Source organism: Amphiprion ocellaris, chromosome 6 (genome assembly GCF_022539595.1).
Source record: "Amphiprion ocellaris isolate individual 3 ecotype Okinawa chromosome 6, ASM2253959v1, whole genome shotgun sequence".
In the NCBI taxonomy this organism is placed as follows: domain Eukaryota; kingdom Metazoa; phylum Chordata; class Actinopteri; family Pomacentridae; genus Amphiprion; species Amphiprion ocellaris.
The window spans coordinates 10,725,043-10,746,215 of record NC_072771.1 but is presented as its reverse complement, the minus strand read 5'-3'; the positions used below and the strand labels follow the sequence as shown (position 1 = coordinate 10,746,215).

The window sequence follows — 21,173 nt, the reverse complement described above, 5'->3', positions numbered from 1 at the left end:
AACAAAAAAGTAACTGAAAATAAAAGTACCTGTGAATGGCACCCCCTTCCTCTATAAAAGCTATAATGATGCCATGTGGAGAGCGTTTGGAGCCACGTCCCCCTGTTATCTGTATGCCCAGGCCCTCTTGACCCTTCACCATATGCATCTTCCAGATCAGGCAGCTGTCTCTGGGCTATGAAAAAGAGAAAACCCATAAACACAACAAGCACACAAAACAATATATCACACAGGGCTGACACACACACACACACACACACACAGCACTATGACCAGGTGAAGTGAATAACACTGATTCTCTCTTCATTATGGTACCTGTTAGTGGGTTGGATATATTGGGCAGCAAGCAAGCACTTTGTCCTCAAAGTGATGTGGTAGAAGCAGGACAAATGGGCAAGCCAAAGGATTTGAGCAAGTTTGACAAGGGCCAAATTTTAAACAATCCATGAGAGATGAAATGGTTTAAAAAAGCAAAGCTTATCAATTATTTATATCTTAGTACCATAACAGGTTTCTCTATGTACAGTTCCTTACAAATGTGAGTCTCTGTCATTCTTACTGTTTGTCTTCATAATAGAACCCCAGCTCCAACCTTACATGCAAAATGCTATTGCCTAGTCAGCACACAACGACTCTGCCCGTCTCTCTGATGCTCTTTTAGTCCAAGCATCAAATAAGGCTCAGAAAGCTTCGATGCCTTATTCTGTCAGATTCAGCTCCATTACCAATTTACCAAGAAGGTATTGCAGTTAGCTACATACGATGAGAAGGGAATAAAAGTACCCAGTGTTAAATGCAACAGTGTAAACAAAAACGTGGAGAAAAAAGAAGGTTCAAATATTTTAATATGGGGAAAAATGGAGGAAAAGAAAATAATGATTCAAAAGAAGAGCAGACATTAGACAATAAACAGACACCTTGACCACAAACTCTGAAAACCTGTTCAGGGTGATTTGCAGATTTTTAAGGAATAAACTACATCCAAGCAAGACCAAATCAAAAGATTTTGAATATGTGATAAAATAATTAAATAATTAACTAAAAATATATACTTCAACTGTAATCATTGATTGTTTTGTTATGCTGTTTAAAGGATGCTTACTTTCATATGTTTTTTAGGCTCAAGGGTAAATTGGGCTAATAGTTTCAGTTCTGATCAGCTAAGAAACAATTTTCCATCTACAAGTTAAACTGTTTTTGATGTGATTTGACTACATCTCTGTGAACAGTGGATGGTTGTGTCGCGCAAAGTTAAGGAAACAGACTGGATGTAAAAGGAAGCATTTTCACTGATCATTTCCAATTTTTGCATTTGGTTTTGTTGTTTTTTACATCAAAGATGGCAATAACCAAATAGCATCTAAAGTTCAGGTTCACACTGCTTTCCAGTCCATGTATGCTCCTTCCTTCTGTCTCTCTCACATCCTGATGCTGTCAGTGCTTCTCACACATCAAAGTACTGTCTCAACTGACCAAAGAATAAGTTTCTTTTAGCTGGGCTGAAATCATTTGTCTCAATCCCTTGTCATCAGAACAAATTTTCAGGTAGAGTAACTAGTATGACCCTTGCTTGTGTAATATCTTCGAGCCCTGTATGTCAGCAGTGTGTCTCACCTGGCCAGAAGAGTCAATGTTCAAAGAGTCCATTTTGCTTTCTAACAGCTCACTGTGGCATCTTGCAGGCAGAGTGGCAGCTCCTCTGCTGTGTAGACGCTGGGGAACTGTTTTCACCTGAGGACAGGTGTTTGGACTTTCCTCTGCAGGTGTATGTGTGGAGAGGATGCAACCCGAGTCGTCTCCTGGAGGGTTGACTTCTCCATCAGTGGAAGCAGAACAGCTGTGGCCATTGTAAGAGCTCCGAATTTCTGAGTAAGTACTGTCCCTGTTGTCTCGTTTAAAGGACGAACGTGATATGACACCAAACTTGCGTGTGCGTTTACAGTTTGCCAAGTTATTGGAGGACTCAGACCCAGCTGTGCCCTGCTGCTGGTCTTCACAACTGTCACTGCGGAGAGTCGTACTGACATTTTCACTGATGTCACAGGGAGGGAGAGGAGCCTTTCGCTTGACTCGACGCAGCAGGATCAGGTAGATACAGCCTCCATTCCAGCACTGGTCAGCCAGGTAACTGTAAAAAGATTTAAACCACTCTAAAGTTTAATCAGAGAAATTTAAATGGGAACGTTTATGAATAAGAATATTATGATTTAATGCTTCATATACCGTTTTACGATATATAGAAAGTCTTGTTGCACTTTAGGACTCTTTAACAAGTCATGCCTGTACGTGAGTGAATGGTTTTACTTTCTAAACTAGAAAACAGGAGTTCATAATAGTTGATATGTAGACTACGCATCATTAGTCTCGTTGCTCCTGTGATATGAAAAAAACACAAGCTCTGAGTTTTTTTTTAAATCATGTAATGTTTACAGAATGATGTAAGCATGTTGAGCATTTGTTTTCAGTCAAAAGTTAACAAAAATGATTAATATGAAAAAGAAATTAGCTGCCTGTGAACACCATTTATGACAACATGCTGACCGACCTATTTACCCTGCATTAGCTAGGCCAGCAACTTTAAGGAGGTGGAGAGTGCATGAGCAATAGAGCCACAGCAGTCACATTACTCGTAAATAAACCAGTCTGAAACACACCTGTTATCCTTAAATTCACAGAGTTATGAAGGTTAGGGTTGAGGTACCCTCAATGTGGCTAGCAATGTATTATCATTCTGTGACTCTCAAACTGACCAACCTTAATACAAATCAAAACACGAACATGCTCATATGCTTTCTTAGAACTGCAAGACAGAAGGGTCACACCACACGTACTATATATATATATATATATATATATATATATATATATATATATATATATATATATATATATATATATATATATATCACTGATTCTTGAGAGTTGGGACAAAACAGGTTTTAAAAATCATTTTCTAAAATCCACACTATTATTTAGAGTTATATATGTCTGTAAAGAAATGTCTTAGCTATTTAACCATGTAAAGGAACAGTTTCTAAATAAAAACACTTTTTTGAAAAATAAACATATTTCCCATTTGAACTTGATTTGTGTCAACTCCGTCAGACACACTAAGAAGTGTACAATTTTGATTCTTCCAGTCCAACAAGAATCTAAAGTTCTGAATTATGTTGCAACAGGGTTTAGTTACTCTGATATGTAATAAAATACATCATGTAAACTTAAGTTGTGATTTCACATTATTCTGAAAAATCTGATTTCTAGATGTCTTCATTTTCATACTTTGTTTTTAATTTTAATATTATAAAAAACAATTCCTTAAATAATTAAGATATAAGAGGATGTAGATCAGATGATCCTTTATTACATGAACAACATAAACTGAAGAAAGAATGAATATTTTCTTTCAAAAATTAACAAAACCTACATCTGATGGTGTTGACGAGGAACTGACAGTGTTGACAAAGAACTGACGGTGTTGACAGAAATTGAATATAAACTAATATTTATAAATAAGTTCCAGTATACTTCCACGAAAATAAGAAATGTTGCATTTTCCTGAAATTAGAATTTGTGCTTTATATATACATAGAAGTGGGTCCATCTACAGAGGTTACCATCCAATGTAATATTCAGTGTTGCAACCAGATGCTGCGAAAATCTACAGAGTGACTTTTTAAAAAAATTAAATACATAAATGTTGGGAAAGTGACACAATAAAAAGTAGACCAAAGCCTGAACATGCTGTACAAGTTAGAAGTGTAGGTTATACCGTATGGCTAAATGATGTAATTCATGCTATATACAGTCATGGAAAAAATGACTAGACCGCCCGTGTTTTCTTCAATCTCTTGTTCATTTTAATGTCCGGTACAACTAAAGGTACATTTGTTTGGACAAATATAATGATAACAACACAAATAGGTTATAAGAGTTTAATTTCAGAGCTGATATCAGACATTTTCTATGGTTTTCTTGATAATAACCAAAACCACTTAAGTTCTTACATCAATAGATATGGTGTTGTTCTGCCAAAAACAGTGATTTTAGGCATTCCATGTTTCTTTTCTGTCTGTTTTAGTCCCATGATCCACACAGGAGTTAGTACTGATTCATAACCATTGTTTCTGATGACTGCAGCCATGCATCTTGGCTGCTCTCCACCAGCTTCTGACATTGTTCTGTTGTCACAGCAGTGCATTCCTGTTCACTAATTCTAACTAATCTGCTTTGTTTTTGGGCTTGTGGTTCTCCATTTTGCGTTTGATGATTTTCCACAGTTTTTTAGTTGGATTTAGGTCTGGTGATTGAGCAGGCCAAGGCATGTTCCAATGTTCTGCTTCTCCATCCAGGCTTTTGTTGGAAAATCCAGTCATTGGAGGCAGGAAAGAGTTTTCCAGCTGACGGAAGAACACTGTTTTCAAGGGTAGCCCCAAACATGACCTGGTTCATTGGCCCTGTTCCACCCAGACTGAAACTACCCCAGTTGGTCACTGATCCACCCCCATATTTTACTGTAGGGGCAGACAGTCTGGTTTGTAGCTTCTCCAGGCTTCCTCCTAACCAGTAAGTTGGCTGGAGTGGGCATCAACTGAAAACTGGATTCATCCCTGAAGAGAACCTTAGCCCAATCATCAACAGTCCAATCCTTGTGATCCCAGCAAAGAGTAACCAGGCTTTCCTCTGCCTTTCCTTGATGAAGGGCTTCTTCCTGCCCCATGTGACTTCAGACCAGCTTCAACAAGTCCGTTTCCAACTGTCCTTGCCCGGCAAATGACATTTCTCGATGGTGCCCACTCATTTTTAAGGTCACTGGATGTCTGAGGACAATTCCTGACACAGGAATGGATGAGTGACGGTCATCTGGAGGGTAGAAAGATGTTTCCTGCCAAGACCAGCTAGCAGTTTGGTAGAACCATGTTGGACTTGTTTTTTCTTGGTGTAATGAATAGCTGTCTTGGAGATCTTCAGTTTATTCGCTACCTGTCTCTCACTCATGCCAACTTCCAGCAGTGCCAAGATGGCTGCCTTTGTGGCTTCACATAACTCTTTAGTTTTAGGCATTATGTGAGAGCTGACAACTTCTGAGTTGTGTTACGGCTTGAATGTAAGCAGGAAACCACTCTAGGCCTTTACATGTGCAGTGCTGCTTATGACATGAAAAGGCCTCTTATATATCCTGGGAATACAATTAAGCTTAAGCATGTCAAATAGGACATAAGGTATTATGGAATCAGCTGCATTTTTAGTCGTGTTCATTGTATTCTTCAGATAATATACCTTTAGTGGTGCCAGGCATTGAAACGAACAAGAAATTGAAGAAAGCAAGGGTGGTTTAATATTTTTTCCATGACTGTATGTACTTATATGTCTAAAAAAAAACCTGCAATAAAATTTTAATCCTTTAATAAGTTAACAAATAATATTATATTAGCACAATAAGAGGTCACAGGTGGATTTGTCAACTCCATCAGCTTACACATCAACTCTGTAAGACAAGGAATCTGACGGAGTTGATGTCTGACGGAGTTGACATAAGGGCAAGTATTTTCCCTCCAAAACATGTACACTACAGCTAGCTGGTTTTTCCTCAGTTGCTAGCTGTCTCAGTAACCTCACTAAAACACTTAAATTCAACCCACTATGGTTTAAAAAAACTTAAAATAACAGAAAGACGGAGTTGACAGGGTCCAACTGTGACCTTAGGAATATTGACATTGCTTGTCGAAAATATCAAAAACTTTAAAACTTACCAGAATATGTGTGGTAATGTTGCTCTCAGCACAGCCAGGAAGACGAAAAGAGGTCTTCGGGGATGTGCTGACCACAGTATTGCCTGATTTAATGAGGTTTATGAAAAAATCTGACAAAATTGACTGAAACTGAGCACACAACTTTGATCGACAGCTTTTTATGGAAAATCCTGTTTGACATTATATTCATGCATTGTTTTACATATTTATAACCCTTCTGTTTAATTTGATATATATGTATTCATAATTTTAGAGTGTTTAAATGTTTTTTTGGGCAGATCACTATTGTGAACCCTTGCTGAGGACAAATAAATAACATGGACCTTCTAAAGATAGACCATGCATTTAAAGAAAATTTCCCAAAAAAGATTAAAATGATTGCTAAAAAATAATAAAGGTATACACCGTTCCTTTAGATGTAACTTTGTAAGTATAACAATCATGATAAATTTCTTGATTTTTGATGTAAATTTGACTTTTCTACGTAGGACATGTTTTGTCCCAACTCTCAAGAATGAGCGATATATATATATATATATATATATATATATATATATATATATATATAGATATATATATATATATATTATACTGTATTTTAAGAACACTTTAGGAAGTTAGGTTTATCGGTAACTTTAAATGTTGCAACAGTGCAGAACCACACATCAAACCAAATCCAGCTTGGACCAGGTCCACAGAGCTGCTTGTCACATAGACCCATACTTTTTAAGGTCTCTTGTCAGTTGCTGTGCCTTTACAAGTATGCTGGAATACAAGAAATTAGTTTTAACAAGAATTCACAGAGATCATTATCATGCATGAGACCACTGTACTACCCTGCCTACTTTGATGTGAGGGGCTGGCAGATTTGTCAAATGTCTCTTCCAGCTAGACCATTGTAGTCAATAAATCTCTTTACTAGCATGATACAAAACAGACCTGTGTTAAACCTATCAGAGCCAGTGTATATTTTCCAAAGGAAGAGACCCAGTCAAAAACAGACCTGAGGTTTGTTAGACCTGGTTTAGGATTTTACAGGCCAGCAAGCTCAAGTGGAATTAAAAGGGTAACAAGTTTTTTAAAAATTATTGCAACAATTATGCTAAACGTTTTTTTTTAGCAGAAGTGTCAGCCATTTCCTGCTTCTGCCTTCTTAAATATAAGGATTGTCTGGTTTACCTCAGATTACATATTAGTATACCACTGTCATCTAAAAATGTTGTCCAAAGCTATTGCAAAGTAGCACGTTAAATTAGAAAAGAAGAGTCTGTGCTTGTTAAAAAGCCAACGTTGCAAATCACTGAGCATTTCACCTCTATGGCAATGTTGGATTTAGAGGCTTGTTGCTTTGATATAAAAAAGTGCAGTGAATTAAGGTATTTAATGTAATAAATCAGTTTGTTTCGCCATCTCATCTTCTTGCATTGTGCTTACAGTATGCAAAGTCACTATTGCAATCACTGTTTCCTTTCACATGGTTGGTTCAAGTTTCAGTTTTTATTAAAATCATCTTACCTGGCTCCACTGACGTCTACTCCCACCATCAGCTGCCCGTTCACTGACAGCAGTTCATCTCTGAGTTTGATCCCCCCACAACGAGCTGCTGGGCTCCTCTTCCTCACCTCTGTCACCCAGATGCAGCCCACATCCATGATGGGGCCCATGTCCCTTCTTCTCCTTGGGCCTCCCTTTTTTCTTCTGTCAGGATCCCCAAAAATAGGGATGTTCCCAAAGCTGAGGCCAAACTCTGCAGTATCCCCTTCATCTTTACTAAGGGAAACAGCATGAACTTCAACGTCTAATCCCTCCCTGCAGAAGGATGGACTGCCTGATGGCGCTGTGTCACCTTCCATGAAGTTAAACTTGATGTACTCCACCAACTTCTGAATGGCAGCAAAACACAGGGACATGTCCTCAATGTGAACACTGCTAATACTGCTGCTACTGCAAACACTGCCCCCTTCCTCATTCTGGTAGGAGTCCTGATCCACATGCTGGAGGAACAAGAAGAGTAAATTATCAGATGAAGCTCGATGATAACATTTGCTTTTGTGCACAGGATAGCTTTCCATAGTCATATATCATGACTAATGAGGACTCCTATTTACAGTTCTAAAGTTATGCTCTGGGGCTGGTTTGATGATTTAGACATCTTAGGCATGGCTTTCATGTGGCCTTACTTCACCATTTCTCTAACTGACAGTGTTGGTATTGACAGTGGTAGAAAAAGGTTCTTTAATTAAATAAAAAATCATGTATTATGTCTCTGAACTTCAAGCAGTTCCTTGGTGTTCATTGCTCCTCTCACATTTTTATTCACAGAAGGCACATTTTTCACTGTAATAATAAGTTTTGCACATCTATGGTAATTGTACAACCATCCCTAGAAGTGGAGCTAATCAAAACATGTCTTGTGTGCAGTATAACAAATTTATAATCCCATAAATTAAAAAAAACTGGAATTAGCATGACCAACACTTTTCCAAGTGCCCACTAGTGAAAAAATTGTGACCCATAGATATTTCTTTGCACACTTCGACTGTGAAGTACAGCCTGCAGTTCAGCTAAAAAGTTGCTGAATTTTTGGCAAAATTTTACATGAGAAATATCATAATTCAAAGAATGCCGTAACTCAGGTGATCCTTTCCGTCTATGCTGTCTCTAGTTCTGAGTACTGGTGTCATTTTTAAAGACAGCATGCTCTTCAAACCCACTAGGATGTTTGGGGGCTCAGATAATACTATCACTTCTGAAACTAGTGAGTTAATTAAAGTAGGCTACATACGTCTGTCACAGGGTTGCCACAGAGAGACACCTGTACTGACATTTACATGCACAAGTAACTTTTAGAATGGTTACTAGTTAACTATGTTTTATTCTGATTAAAAATGTTAACAAGTATCAGTGTGGAAAGTGAACAGTCACAATGATGGTTGATGCAAGGTATTTGGTCCTGAATAGTTTAGGTTAATCAGCTTTGTACATACATACAAATTTATGTGTATAGCCTGAGCGTGTCTAGACAAAGGGCAAGACACTGCCTATTGGTGGTGAGAAAGAGGTGCAAAACATATTTGACTTTCATTTTTAACAAAACTACAGACTGTTTTAACAAGAACAGTTTAATGTATAACTAAAATAATTTCCATTTATCAAGTAATAATGGCAACATCAGACCAACATGAAAAATATCTTGTCATACTGTGAAAAGAATCGAAAGAATCTAAAATTGGGAAAATTTGGAGGATGTGGTGGGAAGGTAGTGAAGTGAATGAAGTACCTTAAAACTAGAACTGTCCTTATTCAGGTTGTCATCCTGCTGTGATCCTTTGTTCTGAGCCCCATGCCAGTCCTCCAGCAGTGAGAGGATGCTGAAGGCGTTGTCCTGAGTGATAGGCATCCTGGCATCTTGGGCCTTTGGGCATCCCTCACCAGCAGCCACGCAGAAGCTTCCAACACTTAGTATAGGCACAAGAACTGGAAGGGATTGACTTCCACAAATCCATCCCTGAAAGAAGACCACTTTTGAGAAACTGTACAAACTCCTGAGAGATTTTCCAGTGAACCAGGGTGAAAACATCAGATTACTGGCAGGATGTGTCTGCTGTAGTGTTTTTCGCATCAGACCATCATCAAAACAGAACACAGTAAGATGTCACATTGTAACTGACAATGAAAAGGCATATACCAACAAAAAAGATGAATTATTATCGTTATTTCGCCCAGCCCTCCTCTTTTTATTAATTAATTGAGCTTCAATTTTAAGAAATAATCTGCATTCAAAGCCTGTCACATAAGATATACCAGTGAAATCTCTTTATTTGTCATTTTGGCAATTGAAACTTTGGCAAATGCATAAAGTTACAAAAATCAGATATAAAATGTATCACAAATATGCAGATGAGAAACTAAATATAAGATGACACTTTGCGTCTATTTGATTCCAATTTAGATGTCTCCCTTTTGGCTGCTTTGTCTCTCATCTTATTATTGTTGATACTGTACATTATAATTATTTTTTGGGTAAAATTTCAACCTAAATGACAGTGAACCCAAAATATCAGAACTTAAGATTGAGTGGGAACAATTTTGAGATTTCAATTACAATAGCAAAAGTTAAATCTAATGTTACTAAATTGAAGCCCTTAACCTGTACAGCATACAGCACTCATTGTTCTCAAAAAGAAAAACTTGTCTAAGACTTATCTAATTGATCGCTCTTGCCTCTCTTGATTGAACTAATTAACTAGCTCAAAATGTTAATCGTTTACATGTTTCAACTGTGTTTATCCCACATATCATCAATGTGCTCATACTGTATACTGCAAAGTAAAAGCATCGACAAAAGTTTTTTTTTTGAGTGAAATGAAACATTGTGGAGGTATGCCACCTCCCCAATTTTGAGTTTTATAATGCCACTGTTAGCATGTGCTTGCTATTGTCCTTCAAAACAGAACTGGCTGGTGAGGATGTTTATGGTGAATGGCCTGGAGTCTAAGTAGGTTCACTCTAACCACCTGAAGGGCTGGAGGGTGATTAGCTCAGATCTACTGGAGCCCTGTAAGCTCCTCTCAAGTTGAGCAACCACAGTCAAATCCTTGGCCATCCTTACATTCCTTAATGAGGAGTGCAGTTCCTCCAGATCCCATAGCAGTAACTTTGTACTCAAGGAGGTGTGCACAGATATACACACAGAGCACTTCACTACACCTGTACGTCTGCTTATTCATGCAATTACATAACCAGCTAATCATGTGGCAGCATTGCAATTTCTGATGAGTTTCAACTTCTGCTGAGGCATGCCCCAGAATCTGGCACCAACTATATGAATCCATAAAGTCATATTGTGTCACCAGCCCAGGCTCTTACTGGTGGTGTAATGTGTTTTTTTTTCTTTGACACTTGGGGCCATAATAACAATCAGTTATGGTTTGTGTTACTCTCTGAGTATTGCTGCCCACCATGTCCATCCCTTTATAGCCACAAGTTACAGTCTTCTGATGACACAATTCAACAGGGTAATGCAGCATTTCAAACAGCAATTTCAAATAGGTTTCATGAACATGACAGTGAGTTCAGACTTCTGTGCTCTCTCAAACCAGATGTGACTCTGGTAGAACATCTTTGGTTGCTCTAATCATGTCAAGACGGAACACAATCTCAAAGGAATGCTTGCAACATCTTGTCGAATGACACCATGAACTGACAGCAAATGGAGGGTTGACCAAGGATTTGTATACTGTTCCTAATAGAGTGCTTCTGCTGTGACCTCTCCTATCAACAGTGTAAGAAGGAAACGGTTGAAGGTGATTCTAGTCGTGCAAATGCTGTGATGGGCTTTAAATTAATACTAGCATTGACCTGGCACAGAAATAAGTCTGCAGGTTTCAAGTTTCTCGACAAAAAAGTCTCTCTGCATGTATGCACAAGTCTGTATTCTATAAATACTTCACTTTAATGCGCTTTTCCAAACAAGTCTAAATTATTCCAGTCTCCTGTATCCACACCTACATTATTTTCAACAGGATACACCTACATTATGATGCCTTCCCAGAATGGGACTGATACACATGCTGATGTCCATTAGACAGTATACTACCTTGCATAATTATAAACCACAGTTTTCATTGCAGTTCTGTTGTTAGCTTTCACACCAGCTTAAAAGAAGAGCAGCAAAAGGACAAATGCCACAAAATTAATTTGAACCAAAAAGACAGGTTATGAGTAAAAGCAACCTCACATCACTATCCATCCTGCAGCTCTGATAAGTTGTTCCATTGTGCTCCCCACATCTGACACGTTTTCACCTCACCAAATCTGGCCCTCCTTTGCAAAAAGTTTGGACACCCCTGCTCTATACAGTGGTTAAGTCAAGCCTTGTTTTGGCTGTTCATGGAAAACACCGAGGAAACACATCTATGAGACTCTTAAGGATTTCTCTGTTCTTCTTAACTTTCTCATTGTGCATGCTAATGCTCAGTCGCCTTTGCTCATCCAAAGCTAGGTTGATTCTGCTGTGGCCAAATGTTTTCAGAGCAATCTGGGTCTGAATGTGGACCACCGATTGGCTATGGCACAGGGCAAGTTGTTCAAATCACAATATCCAGCATTAGTCCAGGCATGGCAATCTTCCGCCGTTCCGCGGAAATCCGCCGTTTTAATTTTCAAATTGATCATTTCTGTGAATCATCCAAATCCGTTGAGAAAATTTTAGGGGGGGTGAGGTATGTTTTTGTTACTCTTGCTCCCGGTTTTTGAGAAGCGCTCGGCGTTTCTCCCGCAGCGTAACAGACGAAGAGAACCAGTCTAGCTCCTGCTGCATTGCAAAAGGCCTTGCGATTGGTCGAAATTGGTTAGCTGCCAACGATTGGACCAATCAAATTGCTCGATGCATTCTTTTGTTACAAATCATGGCGGCATGTTCGTGTTGGAATTTTGAGCTATTGGGATCGTTTTCGGTGGAATCATGAGGTTTTTATCGAAAGATCAAGAGTCATCGGTGCTAGAAATAGATAAAAGTGTCAAAAACAAGTTCCGATGGAACTGGCTTGAGAGAAAAGTGATGGTAGAGGGCAAAATGAATCCCTGATAGCGTTTAAAGAATGTTCTGGAAATGTAAAAAGAACTGACACAGCTGACTCCATAGAGGAAACTGTGACATTAGAAATGACTTTGTGACCAGTGTAGAACTCCAGTGTAAATATTGTTAAAAGACCTATAGAACTGTAAAAATTGTAGGACTAAATGCAGTAAGACAACACTGAAGAAAAAGTAAGTTAACTTTTCATTAAATTAACTTATTCATTACAATCTAGTCTTCTGTAATTCTATGCATGTTTTTCATTCTAAATCACCTCTATTTTACTGAAAACCTCTCGGCTTCAGGGGGGAGCAGCCCCCCTGGACCCCCCCTGAAGATTGTATACCGAACATTTTCAGCTGAAATCAAAATTTGCTGTTGCCATGCCTGTTAGTCCAGACCTTGTCAGTGGTGCTGCCAAACAGCAAACATGGAAAGCAGAACAGCTGGTTCAGTGTAGCACATCCACAGAGCCAATCCTTCCTTTTGTACCATTGACTTTGAAAAGTGCAAACAATTTTGTGAGCCTGCCAGCTAGCTTGAGCACGAAGTATCAATTCGCTAATTCTCTGTGAACATACATAGAGCATTGGCATAGCACAGTAACGTAAAAAGGCAGCGTGGCGATCTGCCTTTCAGGAGAGGGTGTGGCCTTCGCCGTAATGCAGCAAAAGGATGAGTTACTTGTGCAGCTTCTCGCCTGGCCAAGAGGAGGCGGTGTTGAATCATTTTTATTGGGCTATGAAAAGTACTAAATGCTGTCACTTTCAAACCGATAGGTACTACAGGCTATTGGAAACTATAAAAAAATTCTATGAAAAAAAATGATAAAAGAAAAATTATATTAAAAATAATTATTAAAATGGAATGAGGGCTGCACAGTGGTGTAGTGGTTAGCACTTTCGCCTTGCAGCAAAAGATCCCTGGTTCATGTCCCGGCTTTCCCGGGACCTTTCTGCATGGAGTTTGCATGTTCTCCCTGTGCATGTGTGGGTTTTCTCCAGGTACTCCAGCTTCCTCCCACATGTCCACATGCCGAGGTTAATTGATTATTCTAAATTGCCCATAGGTGTGAATGGGAGTGTGTTTCTCTGTATATGTAGCCCTGCGACAGACTGGCGACCCATCCAGGGGGTCCCCTGCCTTTGCCCAAGTCAGCTGGGATAGGCTCCAGCTCCCCCGTGACCCTGATGAGGATTAAGCAGTGTATAGATAATGGATGGATGGAAAATGGAATGATTTATTTCTTTCAGCCTTGGGTAGGCAGTGCCTACCTGACTGCACGTCACTGGCAGGTGAGAGTGATCCAATCAACCACTTCTTCAGCCATATAAGCAGACTCCACTCACCAACCAACAGTCAGTCCTGAGTCTTTGTTCAGTCTAGCTCACCTTGCCTTTGTTCTCCATTTAATTCCCGTTTGTGCTCCTTTCCAGTCTGGACTCCTGCCTACTCGTGCCTTTCCCTGAATCCACCTGCTCCAAGCCTCTGCCGTCTGTCACCACTGTGGAGTTTCTGGAATCCCCATTCATCCCTCCACCGTCTCTGGACCTTTCCCCACACCAACCTGGTTCTGACCGCTGCACCGCCATCTCCACCAATGCCACACACCACCGCCAACCTCTGCCACACACCAACACCACACACCTGCAACCCCCACTGCTTCAGACTCCCTTATCCTCCTCTCCATATCCTTCCCATTAGCTTCTGAGCCAGACTGGCAGTTGCTTTAGCGTTTCGTATTTGTATCATTACTTTTCTTGTATTGTTCATCTACTTAGTGTAGCGTCCATTCCTACCAAGGTATTACCTATCGTGGGTCTGTGTTTTTGAGTTTGCTCTATTTTGTATCTAGTGTAAGTAGTCCACTAGCCCTCTAGAGGGCTCCCGTTCCTCTTGCGCCTTCTGCGAGTTGTAGTTGTGACATTTCATCACTTCCGTTTGTAATCATTCTTCGTGAATTGTAGTTCGCTTGCTGTTTGATTCTCAATTTGTAAAATAAAAGCCTGTTATCTTTTATCCTCGTGTCGTGTCTATTACCCTGTACTTGAGCCTCATAGGGATTCGTAACAGCACAGTCCAACCAAGATGAGCTCAGCAGGTAATGAGACCGGCACCGAGGCTATGGCAGCTAGCATTACCATTCTTTAGGCTTTATATAATCAGGGAACAGTACTTGGGCAGCATGAGGAGCTGTTCTGTAGCCTCATTAGCAGCAATAGTGCATTGTTTAACCAACTCTCCCAACTCACAGAGAAGATCACTCAACTCGCATTTCAGCCTTCGGCTCCTGTTTCTGCTATGCTAGCACATTCGGTAGGAACCGGTATCGCAGTTAGCACTAGTACCATTGCTACGATTCCAAGTGATGAACCTCATGTACCAGTCCCTGAGCGTTACAGCAGGGACTTCAGCTCTTGTCAATCTTTACTGACCCAGCTTTCTCTAGTGTTCGATTTACAATCTCATTTTTATGCTACGGATATAGCCCGTATAGCCTATTTAATCAGTCTGTTGTCTGGCTCAGCTAGAGAATGGAGTACTGCTGTTTGGGAATGCCAAAGTGAGGTTTGCAACTCCTATATTGCCTTTATCGCTGAGATGAAGATTTTCAACCACCCAGTGCGAGGCAGAGTTGCCACAACGCAGCTACTGACCTTACACCAAGGGTCCCGCAGCGTGGCTAAATACTCTGTGGAGTTCCTCATGGTGACAGCAGAGACAGGGTGAAATGATGTGGCTCTCCGAGGCGTTTTCTACAAAGGACTCCAAGAGGCTCTGAAGGATGAATTGGTCTCATTGTTGCCCTGTCCAAGTTACCTTCGGCCAAAGAGACAGCGGAAGTCATGATCCAGCAAGTCTTCAGGCTCCACAGAACTCCTGCAGACATCATGTCAGATCGCAGCCCTCACTTCACCTCTGAAGTCTAGAAATCCTTCTGTGCCACCTTGGGAGCTACAGTCAATCTTACTTCTGGTTTTCACCCACAATCTTATGGTCAAATTGAACGTACTAACCAGTCCCTAGAAGTCTTCCTCCACTGTGTGGTCTCTGAGAATCCCACCTCCTGGAGTGAACAGCTACCCTGGATAGAATACGCTCACAATTCTCTGACTAATGCATCCTCTGGATTATCCCCCTTTCAGTGCTCCCTTGGCTACCAACCACGCTTGTTCCCCTCCCAAGAACAGGAAATCACCATTCCTTCCATCCAGGCCCTGAACAAAAGGTGCAAAATGACCTGGAAGAAGACCCAAAGACCCATCCTGTTAGCATCCCAGCTGATGTCAGCCCAAGCCAATTGCCATCGGACACCTGCCCCTTCCTACTAACCGGGCCAGAAGGTGTGGCTTCGGGCCAAGGATCTCCACCTCCATGTGGAATCAAGAAAGTTGGCTCCACAGTTTGTCGGGCCATTCGAAGATGAACGCATGATTAACCCTAGTTCTGTACGCCTCAAGTTGCCTTCCTCCATGAAGATTCACCCTACGTTTCATGTCTCTCAGGTCAAACCAGTCATGGAGAGTTCTCTGGCCCTCCCTGTCCGTATCCCTCCTCTCAGGATTATTGATGATGTACCAGCATTCTCTTGTCTCTGCTCTCAGGCCCATCACACCAAGACAGCTCAGCACTCCATGAGTTTGTCGACTGGTGTGATAAATCTTTCCTGGAGCTAAACGTTGAAAGACCAAAGGGATGGTGGTGACCTTCTCCAGCAAGCAGAGGGAGCTGACTACACAGCTGTCAGCACAATCCATGGGTGGAAGGTAGAGATAGTGAATGAATACAAATATCCAGGCACAATTTTTGATAATGCATTCAAATTTGCCTAAAACACTGAGGAGATCCTCAGAAAATGCCAGCAGTATCTATTGAGGAAACTCAACACTGTTAGTGTCAGCAGAAACATCCTAAGGACCTTTTACTTTTCTTTCTGGTTTCACTTCATCAACTTGCAAAACAGGACCCACCTGCACTGTCAAGGCCTGCTCTGAAATCATGGACTCCCACTCAGAGCATTTTGTACTCTGTGTGAGCAGCAGAACCCCCAGACAGCCATCTCAGTTCACCTTTAAAGAATGTTTGTTTAATAAATCCACCTTTTCTAAAATCACTCTTAGTGTTGTGCTTCTGGGTCCAAACAAACCTAAAAATCACAACTGTTATGTTACAGACAAAGTATATATCTAATCATTTTCACAGCAATGCCAAAAACATCTTAGAATACACAAAAACTCATGAAGTTTAACTTTGCCCTACTGAAGTAAATTGAAATGAATGACAACCTGAATGATAAAAATCTACGAACCTATGCTTAACTTCTGTAACTTCAAACAATACACTTTGAAATGATTGACAGTAATGCAAGGTATGTTGATAGAGCATTTAAAGGTTTAAAACATACAAAACCAGCAGAGTCCTTCAGGGGCCCTGTTCACAATAAAGTGCTCCTGTGGAATCTGGGCTGACCCTTCATCTACACACTTAGAGCTGAGTGTAGCCACATCTGTGGCAGATATAGACAAACATGCATGCTTCTGAGACCACACTTTAATGACTATGCAGAGCTAGGGCTTCAAATAAACTGTGGGCTTTGTGGTACCATCTGTCCTTACTATTCCTGTATGCTCAGCTGAAGGCAAACAGGGCCTGCCCTGTTCTGGCCCAAGTTGAACCATGGCCTGGAAAAAGTAGTGTAAGTTTACAGCAAAAAAATGAAAGTGGTACAGTAAAAGATCTTAGGGAGACTAAGCATTCATAATGTGATATCAAAAGACAAAGATCCCATATCAGACAACTATGTTATCGGAGCTGTTTGAGGTTTGCACAAATCTTAAAGGGTAACCCCCCTGATGGAGACTGATATTAATATACAACAGTAAAATTACTGGTACCTTACTGTAGCTGTAAGGTACTAGGTAAATTACAGCTACAGTTGTTAAAAGGAGCACAAGTACTCACTGCAGAGCCACCAAAGCTGTTAACTAAAGAACCACAGAACACTCTGTGGTTATGCACATCATACCTAATTTAATAATTTAAATAATCATTTTAATTTACAGTTTCTACCGCAAACCAACAGATGAGTTGAAAACACATTAAAAACAGTTCTGTCAAAGATTTTAATCAATTACAACTTCTCTCGTCCCTAATATCTCAGGACCTGAGAGTCAGGAGGACCTGACTGAGTGCATACATCATTGTCCTATCCTTTTTTGTCCAAGCCTTGCTAAATTACTGCCTGAAATTCCACATTTTAATTGGAATGCAGACAGACTGATATCTCTGCTTTTTATACATTTAAAAATACAATTTCAAAAAACAACACATTTTAAAACGTACAAAATTATTTTGATCTATAAAAAGGAGGAGATTCAAATGTAGCTTGTTATTGCATCAAAATAGTTTTTCCAGCATACAACAAATACGTAATAGCAATATTAGACACTGTGAAATGGATTTTTGAAAATGAAATAATCAACAAGTTTTGCTTGTACTCTTGTACTTGAGTAAATGAATCCAGGCCATTCACTTATTACAAAGTACTTATAAAATGTGCTCGTGCAAGTTGTCTAAAGTAATGCTAGAATTTGTCCCAACAACAGCTGAACTTTTCAGCAAGTCAGAACTGTTCTGTAAAAGAAATGTGATGGACCTTTAGTCTGTTTACTGCTTAAACATTTATTATTGCAGTGCATTGTAAATGTAGGGCCTTGCTCAGGTTGGATTATTTAAATAATATACCAGGACTGGCATCTTTTCAAATAATACATTTCAGAGCTTTACACAAGACAGCCACCTTAAATGAATTTTAATGTATTGCTACCAGGCTGCCCATCAGACGACCCTGCACTAAACGTCTTGCAATAGGTGCCAGAAACACTTTATTTTACTGATCCCTAATTCCAACAGCAGTGCTGTGGCCTCATCCTACCTACAATATATAGTCTGTTTTTGCAACCAAAAAGTTCACAGTTTGAACTTCCATTTCTAGCATGAGTAGCTGATTACTTATATTTTTAGGTAGTATCACTTAAAAAATCATAAGTCACTCCCTCAAGCCCCTTTACAAGTGCAGTGATTGTTTGTCCTATGTAAAATATACCTTTCGAATCAGGTGTCTATGTTCTATGAAAATTCAATACCCATGTGTTTGTGTTAGCTGATAGATAACTATCGGGAGCCACAAACACTGTTAGTGTTTTAAGTAAACTTCTAAATTGCCCAAGTGTGTCTGGCATTTATCCAAAAAGGTAAAAAGGTGCATTTCGTGGAGCGGAGAACAGCAGATTTAAATTTACAAGAGACCTGGGAAAATCAATACAGATGAGACTTGGGCAACATTGACATGTTTTTGCCTAAATATGAATGCAAGTGTCTTAACTCACATCTAGACTTATATTAAGATAGGACACACTTGAAATGATTGTGAGTATTTAGGCCATTTCATGGTACTTTAAATTTGAATCTTCAGACAGAGGAGAGAAACACAAACAGAATTCAGTTCAGCTGTTGACATACATCAGTTAAATAACAACAGTATTAACATGACATTTCCAGTAATGACCTAAATCCTTCTAAATGGAGCCCTTCCCCCTCTGCGGATAATCTCTCACTGCTCAACACTTGTAACAGAATTAAAGACCTACAACTACCTACTGATAGAGATTCAGAAGTCTCTGCTGATCATTGATAGTATTATTCTTTTCAAATGTTATCAATTGTTGGAAATCATGTTAAAATGCTCATTTGTCTTTAATTTGTGATATAATCCCTGCAAAGAACAATAATAGTGAAGCAGTTTAATTTTTTATAAGCTGAGAGTTTTTGTGAACAAATGTACTCTGAGAGACATGCAGACATTTTGATCAGTGGCCCTTACTGCCCTCCTCATGTGATCTGACCCAGACAAATGAATCAGAAGAAACTATTTATTAATGTACTTGCAATCAGCAGCAAAATTATAGAACACTATGTATTTGTCACAATGTAAGATGTAGTACATGGTATAACCTTGGTATATATGCAGTGTACATAGACTACAAGGTTCTCCAGCTTCCTCCCACAGTCTGAAGACTGCTGAGGTTAATTGGTGATTCTAAATTGTCTGTACGTGTGAATGTGAGGGTGTTTGGTTATCTGTCTCTATGTGTAGCAGCTGTCCAGGGTGAACCCTGCTATCACTCTAAGTCAGCTTGGATAGACTCCAGCCCCTATGCAACACAACTGAGGATTAAGTGGTGTGTAGATAATGGATCGACTGATTTAGCCATCTGTCAATGAAAAAGTCTGTCTGTTGTGGCTGTCTAGTTACCTGAAGTTGTGACAACTTAATTTGTTCTGACAACAGGAATTTGAATGAAAATATGAGGGCAAAGTAGAAACTGAGCTAATAATGGAAATTAGGCTAATAAGTAGAGTCACACTGCAAGGCCTTCTTTGCTGGCCTAGAAAATATCTGAACCACAGACTGATGTTAATTATATTTCATCCATGAATACTTGTTAAATAATTCCAAATGGTCTGTCCACTTCCTTTCATAGCTTTTCCCCCGGCTGTGCTGCTTCCAGACATGTATTTTCATATTAAAGCATTTAACCAATCACATTTCAGCCATGAATTTGTTGCCAGGCAGGGTCAAAGTCAAAGAAATCTGTCTGGAGGCCTTCAAAATCAGTTCTGTGGGCCCTCCAGAAAAAAATAAGTGTCAATTAAACTGTTGTTTCAACTAATCAAATTTTGAGTTGGTGACGGAGGATGGATTTGTGTACAAATAATCAGAATTTTTGGTGAGTAAAATGCTATTTTCCTAAATAATATTGCAGTTTTATGAGGTTATTATTGATGTTTTTTTTATGTGTGTTGCAGCTGTAGCTGCATTAGAAGGAGACTTGTGCACCCTGGGTTTGTTTCTTCAGTTAAGGCATTTATTGTGGCTACACGAGTTATCTGTCTGCAATTCAACGGCTCTTTATACTGCATTTCTGCATAGTAAGATGTTTTTTATAGCCATAAAAGAGCTATTGTGGGGTGGATTGATTCAGACGGGGCACTATTGAAGGCCGAGGTGTGAAATGCACGGCCCACCCCTGACTGCTACCACTAAAGTTCCCTTCAAACTTCGATTACCCTTCCATTACAAGCCACATACTCCATAAAGGATTTGGCGCTCCAACAGTGTATTGACTAATGTACACCTAACATTTCTGCTGATAAGCAAGAATAACTGAATTTGTCCTGTCTATCTTACCTGATGGTTGCTTACCAAACATTACAGTGACCTCATGCTCTCAAGCCCATGGACCCACGTGAAAAGGAAAAAAAATGATTGATTGCATGCATTACTTATGCAACTCCCAGAGAGCAAGCTCATTTCGCATGACTGCTTACAGCAGTACGCAAACAGGTTTTATGTAATAGCGACACAAGAATGCACAAAATTGTTAGCTTGAAATAAAACAAAAACAATTAGCTTGAAGAGACTAATGAATAAAGCCAAAGCTATCAGATATAACATTTACACTGAACTGGTTGTAGTGTTTCAGCGATAGGGATGGACTGTGAGAAACTTATCAGTGTGCCTAATCCCAGAGTATTGTGGAAACGTGCTATGCAGAATCTTAATGCCTAAGGAGGTTAATGACACATGTCTGTAACTCTGGCATCAAGGCGATATAAATTAATACATAATAAAGAAAGAATAAATAATACAGAAAAAATCATTTATTGTGAGGCTCAGATATTCTTCAACATCACTGCTACAAGATTTAAGATTTAGAGACAAACTGGTTTTCATTTTAACCACATTATTAACCACATGCTCAGGTGTGTCAACATTT

General features: G+C 39.6%; 1 protein-coding gene across 10 annotated transcripts in view; it reads right to left on the bottom strand.

The window, feature by feature from the left end:
- pdzd2 (PDZ domain containing 2) overlaps positions 1-21,173 on the bottom strand; it is an 88,523-nt gene that overhangs the window by 61,244 nt on the left and 6,106 nt on the right. For all 10 annotated transcript variants that reach the window (XM_035945724.2, XM_055011293.1, XM_035945725.2 and 7 more), the window contains exons 2-5: positions 9,034-9,261; positions 7,269-7,747; positions 1,615-2,128; positions 30-175 (exon numbers count right to left, since the gene is read on the bottom strand). In XM_035945724.2, coding sequence (XP_035801617.2) covers positions 30-175; positions 1,615-2,128; positions 7,269-7,747; positions 9,034-9,153 — 1,259 coding nt within the window. In that variant the 5' untranslated portion in view covers positions 9,154-9,261. The remainder of the gene's footprint in view (positions 1-29; positions 176-1,614; positions 2,129-7,268; positions 7,748-9,033; positions 9,262-21,173) is intronic.